Here is a 13,299-nt window from a genome sequence, read left to right as displayed (position 1 = left end):
CCACACAACAACAAGAGCATTGACCAGCAACACACTCTGACATTCAAACGCCCCCCAACGAGAGGTCGGCCGGAGCTAAAACAGACTGGCCTCCAGGCTGCTTAACCTTCTGAATGGTTGCTACGGGAACTTACAGCAGCCATGGTCACAGGGTCTTGCAACGGCGTCACCAACACTGTGAACAGAGAGGAGTTGGAACAGAGAGGAGATGGAACAGAGGGGCCCAGCAGTTACTTAACGCGTCACTGTGCACTCCTCAAACCCTACATCGAATGGGTTTTCGTCACCAGTATTTACTATTATTAATCTCAACAGCCTATCCAGTTTGGTTCCCATGAAAACAAACGTAGGTGTGGGTCTGAGGGGGTCAAGGGTTATGCTGGATATTAATCCTGTTTCAAGCATCTTGTCTGATCTGAGTTACAAAGGGAAGGAGCACTCGGAATCTGAATCCCACTAATGATCTCTGAATTCCTGCCTGTTCTCTGGATTGCTGCATTGGTCGCAAATAATAATAATAATATTGTATTATATTATATTGCACTGTACTTTAGATTGCTATTCTTGCACTTTGCCTTCAGCACTAGATTATGCTCTTAGTCACTTGTTTTAGAGAGAAGATACACTTGTGAGTTCTGGCAAGTAGTAGTACATTGGCTCTTCCTAAGTTAAATGCAATTATTGTTAGTCGCTTTGGATAAAAGCGTCTGCTAAATGACTGTAATGTAATGTAATGTAAATATTTTCTCCTTTTTGAAATCTGTCAAATGCAACAATGATTTCTCACAAACAGCATGCTCATGCTCAACTCTGACCAAGTTGAGCGCAGCTCTATGGAAACCCTCATATCTAACAAATACAGTGGTGCACACAACACAATATAATGCAACATAGTTGAATAATTCATGTTCTATAACTGATCCTGTGAAGGTATATCAGTTCATCTATCAAATATCAAGATCGACAATGCCATCTATTCCTGTCAAATGGTTCAATTTTCCTATTTTCCAACTTTCTATCACACCCCAGCCTCAGTCGCCAGTGTGTAGAATCAGTCCATTCATTCAACTTAATACTGTAACTATAAAATGGAACATGATATCAGGTTGTATATCGCAACATAACTGCAAACACACCAGGATGTTTCCGCTGCAGAGTCTTACCTTAGTCCTTGGCACAGGAAGCTGGACTGGCAGAGACAGGGAGAGAGAGAGAACCTGACAGAGAGAGGCTGAGAGTAGCAGAGGGGCATACAGGAGAGAGAGAGAGAGAGAGAGAGAGAGAGAGAGAGAGAGAGAGAGAGAGAGAGAGAGAGGAAGGGGGGGATATGAGGGGTGGGGTGTCACTCAGAGGGGGATTAAAGTGTCACCCTGCATTACTGAGAGCAGGGTGTGACTAATTTACATAATATATACATGACAGAAAGGGTGAGAGAGAAAGAGAGAGAGAGGGGGGACAGAAAAATAGAAATGGTTCTCAGAATCAGAGTTATTATTGTGAAAATCAAATCCACTTTCTTATGACCCTATGGGTCAATGAAGCAATATCTCCTGCACCATCCTGTCAAAACCCAGAGGTACATTTGTACAGTAGATATCCATCCTGCTAGGAGAAATACCATGGGAATCAGCAGGCAACACAGCTTATCAGCCCACCAAGACCTGCACCCACCACCCCCCCCAACCCTGGAGTATGACCTCTAACTCAGAACTAGCCCACAGAAATGAACCACCTCCTAAACGCACCAGTAACAAACACATTGTCAGTGTCAAGTAAAAAGTATGGGTTAAAGTGCACTGAAGAATGTTGTGGCCATGCGCACTTCCTGACAAGCGTCCAAAAACAGCCATGCTGACAGAATCATTCATGCAGACCTAAAAAATCCAAGATGAAAACTCCAAGTATTTAAAAGAGCGACCTAAGATTTCCATACCGCCATTTTGGCGGAAAGATTGATATCATTATTTGTGAAGACTCTGTCTGGTCTCAGTAGCTGCCCTCTTACACCAGAGTGTCCCCTAGGCCAGTGTGCTGTGTGGAGGGGTTGGGACAGCAGCATAGCTCTCCGCCTGGTCACATGAGGGCAGACCACCGTTGAGAGCAGACCACAAGTTCCCCCTGTGAACACCCCTCCTGCTCAGAGGTAGGGGAGAGCGGGGCGCGTTAGACCGTGGGGCGCGTCAGACCGCGGGGCTTTTGAGGTGATCTGTTGTAGCTACACAAACATATTTTGGTGAACACATCTCTCTACGTCACGTCAACCTATCCTGAAGTCGGCGGGAGTTTTTGAAAATCTTTAAACATTTTCTTGCCGATCATCTGTTTTAACCCATGTAATTTTTATTTTTTTTATGCTAGTTTTTTATTTATTTATACCTTGTGTATACATGTCACAGAATCCAAACATATATCATTTTAATCACTGTTTTAGTGGCTATCGTGTTTCATGCTACATAGCACTGAGTGACAGCTAGCCAGATAGCTAGCCTCCAGTAGTTGGGGCGCTTTGGACCACTGTGGTCCAACGCGGCCCACATTCAATCATCATGCATTACTAGCCATTTTTCTTTACTTTTATTCACAGTATGAGAAATAGGCAACATAAGACCGACAGAGAAGTGGCCAGGGAGGTGCTTGAGCTGGCAGCCAGAGAAGTGGAGAGAGGAAGATACTCTAAAATATACTCCATCAGTCACGTCTCCCTGTTACGCTACTTAAAAAGAGGAGGGACATGCAAGAGGCAGGCAGCACACGGCTCCCTGATGTTGGCTACTCTCGCCATGGTCAAGTGTTCAGTCAGGAGAGGGAGCTGAGGGACTACCTACTGACGGCATCTGCCATGTTTCATGGGTTAAGCCCAAGTCAGGTAGCCTAATTCAGGAGATAATAGTTAATTTATGAGTTCGATATTCATAGAAATCATCACCCAACAATCTATACATTAGCCTATAATACAATAAATAAATACAAGCTATATACAGACATAATAAATACAACTATATACATAGGCTTATGATAAAATAAATACTAAATATAGGAGCAAATATCGTATAGAACATTACATTATTAGACCTATACATAATAAATACCTAACAGTATAAATAATGCATTCAGGTAGTGAAAAAAACATGTATGTAGCACATACTTAGATAATGTTATTTGCATGGGTTTTTAAGGCAATGTACACTATTGGTCCAATGCGTCCCACTACGTGGTCCAACGCGCCTCACCCATGAGGCGCGTTGGACCGTTTTCACATCCGCCACTTTTGGCAAAACTATAAGAAACTGGTAAGTGCTGGAAACCTCGTTTTGATGTCCTTTTGTAGCCAACAGATATAGGTATACATGTATAGCAAAATTCATAATAAAACCGAAATCATTTTTAAATAAATAAGCTTAAGGCAAAAAAATGGTCTGACGCGCCCCGCTCTCCTACTCCCAGCTGTTTTGGACCAAGATTAAGGATTATATTTTCATCCATAATTACGTAATTTAAAACCACTCAATGTCAACCGGTCAAAAGACAGTTGGCGTGAGTAATGTGGAGATTCCGTGCTGCGTTCCATTTTCTAATGAAACAGAATTGGAGGTTAAACCCCCTGGACCACAAAAACCCAGAGGTAGAGACAGAGGAATAGGCATGTACATTCATCCATGCATGTTGTCATAGGCGATTTTACCCTCTGAGAGTAGGGGGGGCAACATTTTGACTTAAAAACAAACAAACTGTTCTGCCGTCTCGTCCCATCTATTTACAAAGAATACCAGTTGTGAACAGTATGCTAATGAGAAATCCGTATGACAATTCAATATGTACAACGCATCAAACTTCATCTAGACACCACGAGCATGTCAATATGACTTTATGACCGAGCACTAGGCCATACCCAACATCACAACATCAAACTGCAACTGCCTGCTGGTGCTAGCTTCCTCGCCGATGGTGATGCTGCTAGTGCTAGTGCTAGCTCCGATAGCCTCTGGGGCACTTCTGCATTCGATTGCACCTGCTGCGCTGTAATTTCGAGTGGTAGCTTCTTCATTAGCATTGCCAGATTTTATTTTATTTTATGAAGAAGTGGTAAATTGTTTTTATAGCTCTTTTTGCCATTATGAGCAGGTTGGCTAGTTGTAGCTTGTTGAGCACTGAGCAGTACAGTCAGATCTCATTTTTTTCGACGGACGAGTTGTGCCATTAGTGGATTATGAATATATATATATTTTTGAAGGTAGCCTAGTTTAAGTAATAAATACACTTTTAAAATGAATGATGATCTAACACAAACTGGTACAAACCACAATTATGTATTTAATAATTGTGTTAATAAGTTAAAAAAAATTAAAAAAAAAAAGTGTTTTTTGTTGTGTTTTTTTTTTAAACCCCCCTATAAAATCGCCAATGCATGTTGTGATCAGGAATAACCATTTGGGTTGGAGGGTTAGAGCTGGCGCTGTTTTCTCGTTATTTACAAATGATCTCTACAGCGCTCTACAGACGAGGGCTGTGTTCCAAGCGCTTTTTAGCGCCATGAGCTCTAGGAGCTGTAAGCTTGACACTGGTCTATGCTACAGCTTGTCGGTGGACACACAGCCTGACACCTTATTAAACCGTACTCACTCTGATCAACATTTCCAGGAAGAGGTGATGTTGATGACATGCTCATCAGTTAAATGGGAAAGCACTAAAATCACTACAGATCCCCTAGGGTCATTTTAAATGGGTAGTGAGGCTTTTTCTCATCAGTGAAATGCCTAGAGGTAGGTAGATGGAAGGTGCAGTTTTCTGCAGAGAGAGAGAGAGAGAGAGAGAGAGAGAGAGAGAGAGTGAGAGAGAGGGAGAATGAGAGCCTCATCTGAAATTTGATTACTGTCCTTTACACACGTAGTCTAGACTCATGAAGCTTCAGTCCTCTAGTCTAGAGACTCTAAGCACTGAGAACATGCTGGACCATATAACACCAACTCCAGGTGTGTCAAAGAGGGATGCGTCTCACGCTGGGTGATGTGGATGGACGTTACTCCACGGCCACCCTCGCATCCCTGGCTTGACGCCGCGGTGGAGAGTGTGGGGGTCACGGGAATGTAGGCGCTATATAGAACGGAGAATGTGGTTGTTAATGAGCTGTGTGTGAACGATGGAGGACACATCGGTCCCATGCACACCGAAACCCCGCTGTTCTGAGCTCAGACAAACGCGGCCGGCGATCCGGGGGCCCCTCGGGTCCCCCAATAGCCTACCCTGGCATCTGCAGGGGACTCGCCCTTTGTTCTTCTATCAGCACTGCCCCTCATTAGCGGGTCCTCATGAATCGTCCCCTTTTTACCTTCATGGGGCTTCAACAAAATCCCTTTCTATGGATGATTATGAATATAGTAACCTACGGATCGAGGGACACTCTGCTACGGGCCATGAATGTCACGATTGTTATGTCACCCTATGCACTGCATCAACGCATTATGTAAGATATCCCCGCTCACGGACGCTCCGCTCCTGAACTACGGTAGGCTGTGTGGCCTGACGGCACATGGAAGGGGGCTGGAGAGCTCAGGGCATTATCTATGGAAGGTTTGGTTCTACTGGACAGCTTGCTCTGACCCGTCTATGGTTCAGATTCTGGATGGCTGCACAGGAACACGCCGACGATGAATCCATACCCCCAGCTCCATTCTATGAGCGCCTTCACCGACAAAGCACGGTCTCGGGGAGTTATAACCCCATTTCTGACAATATCATGCTTGGAAATGCAGTAGAAGATGACATCTTAATGAGCCCTGTTCTCATACAGCCTGGTCACTATCATCTTTCATTCCACTTGACAGCATGTGATCTCGCGACCAGCTGGTTGACCAGCATACCCCGCATGCACTGCCAACAGACAGCACAGCGAGTGTGATACTCCCACCTAGTGGCACAATGAATAGACTTCACTATTATTCTACTACACCTATGTACTGTATGGCTGAAGCTCAACAGACACATCATGACATAAACCCATACACGAAGATGTGAGTCACAAGACTAAATAATACTCCCATAATCACACCTTTTCCCTTAAATACACTACATGCAACACCTAAGATCATTTTTCAACTGCAGTACCAGAGAAGAGACTGGAGGAGGAGTAGTAGTAGTAGTGGTAATTTATTGACCCCTGGGGAGAAATTGCACAAGGGTGAGGGAGTGCTGAGCTCCATTTCAGATATTCCTATATCATCAATAGAGCTGTTATCATCACGAGGATATGAGTCATCAAGGATAGGAGTTTTCCAAACAGGGCCCTAGAATCTGCTGAATGGACAGCTCTGCTAACTGTATAGTCAGCTTCGGTGAGCGACACCAAGGACCTGGCGGTGATCGGCTCACAGATGAAACACTCAGGTGGCCGACAGAGTGATAGATCAGATGCTTTATATTAACCTCCCACAAACACAGCAGCACTGAGGACAACCATACCGTGGTATGACTTTTGTTTTACCTTCACCAAAGTGGTGACATACTGAAGATAGTGAGGTGGTTCCTCTCATACCGGACACACACTCGTTGATTTCACTGTAAGGCACACAGTCATCCATAAATTCTTCAAGAGAGACACTTAACACAAACTGACATGTTAGACACATATGATTCTGCAGACAATAGTGTTAGACAACAGTGGTACCATACAGAAGTCTTTGAAATATAAGCAGGCCCTGGTTGAGTGCATTTCCTTGCATGCTTTCAATACACATCTTTTTTTTTAGGGCAAAGTAATGTTCTTTTGGCATACTAATTCACAAAGTATTTTTAAGAGTATTTTCAACAAACATGGAGTTGTAAGCTGGGTAAGACCAGTCACTTATCATTATAAAACCAACCAAATCCTAGGGGCTCAAATTGTGTTCCTGTTGGACCCAAGTAGCAACAATTCTTTCACATTTGAATTGCTTAAAAAAAAAGTGCAAACACAATGTATGCAAATACTGATCTGGACAGATAGAGAGGAATTGATGCTATTTTTGTCAGTTGTTGTAACACCTTTAGCCCTCTCTTTTCAGCAGTCAACACTGATTCTGTTAAAAAAAATTAAAAAAAGTTGTAAAAGTGCGTAAACCATTTGATGTGAAATAAAATATAAAAAACATGATAAAAACATAAAATACCAACTAGTGTATCACACACCCGTTTCAGATAAAAACAGTGAATCAGATCTTCTGCTCAGAGTGAGACAGAGGTCCCTCAAAAAGTCAAGGTCTGTTGGCCTCTTCCTGAGGGACTTACAGGGACCTCAGTACAAGCCATGGAGACTTCCAAGTCCCATTATGTCGAAGTGGTGCTAGGTCAGTCGTTCCAGCGGGTGGCACTCTCTCAGCCCAGGAAGGTGAGGCCCGCCATGACGCTGAAGCCCAGCAGGATGAAGAGCACCTTGAGCAGCTGGTTCTCCGGGGAGTTGAGCTCATGGGGAAGGATCTCCAGGAAGGTGATGTAGATAAACGTACCCGCGGCCAGCCCCTCCAAGATGGCCTGGATCAGGGCGCCCTCCGTCAGCTGGGCCTCGATCACGCCGATGCCCACAGCGATACCCAGGGGTGACATCATGGCGAATACGCCAATGTAGGTGACCACCCAGATAGGCCGGACGGCACTCTGGACCAGCTTCAGTGCTAGGCTAAAAACAATGATGCTCTTATGGACCAGAATGGCAATGCAGATCTCCAATACCTGGAAGGACAAGACAGATACAAATGTAGTCTTCACAATCGCCAGCTAATGTAGCGTCCACTAAGTAATGTAGTGGAAAATGAATAAACTCACATCAACTCAACCGTAACAGTTCTCATTCTCAATATGGTCAAACCTAAAACTATAAAATTAACTTCTGGGCAAATATCTTTAGCTTCCTTCCCAAGCTCGGGGGATTAGAGTCAGCTGACAAACTATAAAATTAACTTCTGGGCAAATATCTTTAGCTTCCTTCCCAAGCTCGGGGGATTAGAGTCAGCTGACACGAAACATGCAGAGGGATGATAGCATGGGTATGTGGGAGAAAGGACTTCATAGATATTAACTTGCTTCCCCTTTTGAACAACCCATGCAGTCACATGCTCTGACTCATTCAGCTGTGAACAGCAACGCCTGCAGTTTGCGGTCTTTCCATTATGGGTGCAATATAGGTAATGTGTGCACTGACTTCTCTACATAATGTATTGTGTCTACTGTATAGACTAGCAGACATAATATAATTTTTATACCTTAAACCTTTGAACCTATGAAACTGTACTGTACACCAGGTGAGGGACCTCATGTGAAACTGGCCTTGTGAAACCATTGCTGAATTAGGATTACCCCTACTGGGCCTTGATGTGTTAACAAATAGATTCATCCCCTCAGTTTCCACAAGGGAAAGTTAAATGGAGAGTTGGTTAGGGAGCTCATGGAGGCCATCAGCCTTCCAAAAGGTGACAGTGGTTAAGGTCAAAGGACACTCTCATGGAGTTTGAGTCGAGGTAACACTCTGGTTGACCAAGCAGCAGAACAGGCAGCTCGTGACAGAGAGACCATACAAGTGCATTTGTCCTCAGCCCAACCATCCTGATCTAGCGAGCTCACTTTCACTTCCTCTCCGCAGATCAGTCCGGCCTCCCCCTGATCTTGAACATTTTCAGTGGGCGGGTGTACTTGCCTTGACAAACTAACTCCTTCAGCCAATCAGCGTGACAATACTTTTGCCAAATTCACTCGGAAGAAGTGAAGTGAGAAGTGAGTATGCTAGTGCATACTCTTGTTCTTGTTTAATTGTTGTGTTTGATATTGATTCTTGTTAATGGCTGAGTTTAAATAATAAATTAATTAAAATAATCATGATAAAATAATAATAATCGGAGAGAAATCATTCGATATAGCTGGAAGTCCAGACTGATCTGCGGAGGGAAACCCTTTATGTCGAAGTGTCCTTGGGCAAAACTCTGAGCCCCAAATTGCTCCCAATGAGCAGGCTAGCACCTTACATGGCAGCTGCCGCCATTGGTGTGTGAATGTGTGTGTGAATCAATGAGAGGCCATTGAAAAGTGCTTTCGATAAAATAAATATGTGCGGTCCATTACCATCCATTTACCCTCAATGACATTATGTTGCAGCCAGCTGCTGTGCGGTTCACTTGCTTTGCTCCTACCTTGGAGTCGGAGGTCTGCAGGCCGATGGCCAGGCCCTCGAACACAGAGTGGAAGGACAGGGAGAGGAAGAGCATGAACGAGCGGAAGGAGGAGTGGGCCTGGAGGTCGACATGGACGTGGTGGCCGCTGCCCTCCAGGTCAGTGGACGGGGACCGCCCATGCCCGTGCCCGTGACCTTTGGCCTGTATGAGAGGGGCTCTCTCCCCGTCTGCCCCTCCGTGCTGGCGGCAGCTGAGGACCAACCTCTCCACAATGAGGACGGCGAAGAAGCCGGTAGCCATGATGAACTCTGCTAGAGGGAAGCTGGTCTGTTTGAAACACAGAAATCAGAAACCGTTTATCGCCCTGTAGTTTACAACAGTTTGCTGTGGTCAATGGTGCATAACACTGATGGAGACCACATTAGACAGGGACAAGATGAGACAATGCAAAGACAGGACAGTGCAAATGAGCAAAGTGAAACAAAATGTGAATACAAAATGCAATATACAAAATGTTGTGCGATGAGTGTACATACAGTAAGTGTACAGAGTGTAATGTGTGTGCAATGTTTACGTTATACAGTGTGTGTGACATGTGTGGGCCAAGGACGTATTTTTGACGAGCTTTGGTGGGGACATTTAATGCAAAAATGTTTTTTGCACTATATAAAATTTAAAAAAGCATACATTTGAGCTACATTCAGATCGAATTATCCTGATGGCTGGTTCTTCAACCTCCTGAACTGCTGATCATGCATTTGGCCCACATGTGCACTTGCTGCATACATAACAAAAACAACTGATAGGGTTCAAAAAACCTAACTTATCTAAACATTACATGTCTGGTTTGTTTACGTTATGCAATTCAGTGCGCGAGTGAGCCTCGTTTGCAATATTAGATAAGTCCATAGAAGTCCATAGTCCATAGTCAAGTCCACAGATGAAAAAATGGGTCCCTGGGCCTGGACGTGTAGAGGGCCCCCCTCCCAGTACCAACTCCCCCCACCCCCCTACAGCCTCCGCCACAACACTGTTGTTCTCATCGTTTGTTTTCTTAAAAAAAACTGGAAATGAGAGGAACCTGCTGTAAAGCATCTTACTGCCTTGACTCTTTTTCTTTTCTGATCTTTTGTTTCGCTGCTCGGCTTAATATGTACGGTTCTTTGTCAAGATCAAACAGATTGAACCAATTGACCTTGTGACCTGCACCTGTGTGATCTGTCTCGAGTTCACAAACTTTAATAGTGCCCTCTATAGACTAGTTTTATAGCCTACTCATTTATCTATGCAAAGGTAGCCTACATTCCCACCCATTAGATTAACGAGTATGCTATAGAAAATATGTAGCCCACACAAGCTTCTCTCTTTTTTTAAAAGACGTAGGTCGCTAAACTGTTCAAAAAATTAATGTTTTTTAATGTTTGTGTAAGGAATCTCACCCTGAATTTCTATCGCTGTCCCTGCAACAATAAATGCAAAGGGCCACCTGAGGTCTCGGGGCTCCTGGGCCTTGGTTTGGTAATATGTCTTTGGGGAAGTCGTTGCTGTTAATATGTGATTGTCCTGTATTGAAAAATAAAATACACTTTCAATACTGAATCAATACGAGACACGATCTTCCTGTATTTATGTGCACAGAACTGTAGTGTTGACAGATGCTCTGAGCTTTGTAGCCGCGCAACCAAATTCTAACGGTTACTACAGCCAGCCTCACACACGTTAGCAAGAAATGGCAAGCCAATCCTATTAGCGATATTGGGCTAGGGAGGCCGGACTAGTAGAGAAGGGAAGGAGATGTGTTAAGCGTTTGTGTACCAAATTATTACTGGGGGACAATTCAGTAGTCTCTGAATATTGGTGGGTAGATGTCTCCAGTGTCCTCCCTAAATTCTACGCCCATGGTGTGTGCGATGTGAGCTATGTACAAGTAGAGCAGGAGGGTCAGGGTCAGGGAGAGCAGTCAGAGGGGGACACAAGCCTTATTGATGAGGCTGGTGGCCGTGGGGAAGAAGTTGTTTTTATGGTGTGAGTTCAGCCTCCTGCCGGAGGGGAGTGTTTCAGAGGGGTTGGCCGCAATCTTTCTAGCCTGTTTTAGAGCCCTGGAGTCACGCAGGGGCCTAACACCTTTAAGTCAAGAGAAATCTTGAACCGGAAAACAATCTCACCTGTAAGAGGCAAACATTTGAGAGAAACACAAATGACTTGGCTGATGAATGAGCCCCTTGGCGTGTTCGTGATTGGACAGAGATGAACCCTGGTGGAGACAGCTTGCTTTCTAAACTACAGCTAGAGATTGCACCTAAGCTGGGGGACTCATATTGTCTTAGCGATGGGAGTTGGGGGGGACACACTCACCTTCACCTGCTGGGCCTCTAACACAGCACTGATGTCTGAGAGATAGTCTGGGATGATGTCTAGCAGACAGGCCGACAGGAAGACGCCTCCGGCAAAACAGCTGATCAAACTCAGCACCACTCGATGGGTCTCTGCAATACAAATAATTAGGGTGCATTCAGACCTAGCTTGTTGTTCCGATACCAGGAGCATTTCCCCCGTATCGGGTCGTTTGATCTGCTGTTTCTGATTTTATATTGTCATAAATCATGTAGCCTAATGATTAATTATCTGTGAATGTCTATTTCTACTATATCTAATGGGCGACCATTTACTAGGCTTAATTTATTTCCATCATGTGTAAATGAAAATGACTACTTGTCATTGAAAAACAACGAGAACACTCAACCTTTGTAGTCAAGGGAAATGCAGCAAGGAAAAGCATTGGTAGCCTCAAATTAAGCAATGATCAAACAATCTGATACTATCCACTACAGTCAGAAACATAGCCCAGTTTAATGTCCCTGGGGACCTTGAGAGCTGTAGCACAAACAGAAGTGAAAATGATTAGGCTAACGTCAGCATAAAGACAGATCACTGTCTTTGCAGCCTGATAATACTCTTGTTACATTAAAAGCCCCAGTCATCACCAAAAATGTTATTCACTTTCGATATGACATTAGCCATCTAGCCCACACGACAGCGGTTTGGAGAGGCAGACAGCAGTGGAAGCAGGGTCTTGACTTCAAACGTATTTGTATTTTATTGATTTCTCAATAAAATACAAAACTGCAACCTTCCCATTCACCACCATTACTTGAGACAAATATCTGACCTAATAGAGGGTTGCATTGTTTCTAAAAGAAGATTGCATTAATCAGAGAATTCCGCTTTCAGATAATGTTCGTTTTTGTTGTTAGGATGGGATTAAGCGAGAGGTCAGGTGACTCTTCTGTAGAGTAGACAGTCCTGCCTCAATGACTTATTCTCCTAAGAATTATAACTTAGTCTAAATCAATTGCGACCACAAGATTATCAGGCATACAATTAGATTAATTTGGAGGGTTCCACTATCCTTGGCAATAGCTGCCTGAAGATAATGAAAATGAAATACAAACCGCCCATAGTCATGTGACAGCATTGGGGAGAGCAACACAGTTTGAAACTGATTCTGTAGCTCAGCTACTGTACTGACACAACAAAACAGCTGCACGTTAGCTACATATATTAAACTAGCTATTGTTTTAGTAAGGTTACCTACCTGTTCCGCTGGTGTCCCTGAACCATTTCAACCGAGCAGGAATAAATCCAAAAAGTAGTGTTAGAAGTAGAACACCAATGAGTGCGCCTATTTTAACCTGTAACAGGTAGTCCATTTCGATTTCGATCTACTGGGTCGCTAGCTAAGTTAGAGCTAGATGCGAAATAGTTAGCTAGCCCACGTTAGGCGACTCCTGAGCACCTGAACAGAGGCAAACAAAACCTCTACAGCCAGCTGAAGTGTGTCGTATATTTCTGAAAGTTAAAATGAACTTGGTCATCGATATGTATATATACTCCAGCCAGCTGCGTTTACGACCATGTTCAGCATGCATGCTCTGCCCTGTTTACCCTGCTGGGATCAGAGGTCTCGAGGTGGGATGAACACTGAGCTGGCCCCGCCCACTATGAGCAGGAGTAGTGGTTTGCTAGTCTCGCGTCATCAGTCTCTCCTCGGGGTGTCTATTTACTTCACTGCCTTAAGCCCGCCCCATCATCCGACTCGAACCTGTAGAGCCCGCCTCCAACATCCGCTTGCTTTATTTTTCCTTAACCGGTAGTTCTCCTCGCA

General features: G+C 44.2%; 1 protein-coding gene across 1 annotated transcript; it reads right to left on the bottom strand.

Annotated features, from left to right (window-relative positions):
* Positions 1–6,190: 6,190 nt before the first annotated feature.
* slc39a1 (solute carrier family 39 member 1) lies at positions 6,191–13,033 on the bottom strand. Its single transcript, XM_084436743.1, has 4 exons — positions 12,730–13,033; positions 11,490–11,620; positions 9,153–9,461; positions 6,191–7,701 (listed from the first exon to the last, which is right to left on the bottom strand). The coding sequence occupies exons 1-4, from the start codon at positions 12,842–12,844 to the stop codon at positions 7,348–7,350; spliced, it is 909 nt and encodes a 302-aa protein (XP_084292869.1). The 5' UTR covers positions 12,845–13,033; the 3' UTR covers positions 6,191–7,347.
* Between the last annotated feature and the right edge of the window lie 266 nt (positions 13,034–13,299).

Source organism: Borostomias antarcticus, assembly GCF_949987555.1.
Source record: "Borostomias antarcticus genome assembly, chromosome: 4".
NCBI classification, from domain to species: Eukaryota; Metazoa; Chordata; class Actinopteri; order Stomiiformes; family Stomiidae; genus Borostomias; species Borostomias antarcticus.
The sequence above is the reverse complement of the archived record's forward strand: the minus strand, read 5'-3'. Positions and strand labels throughout refer to the sequence as shown.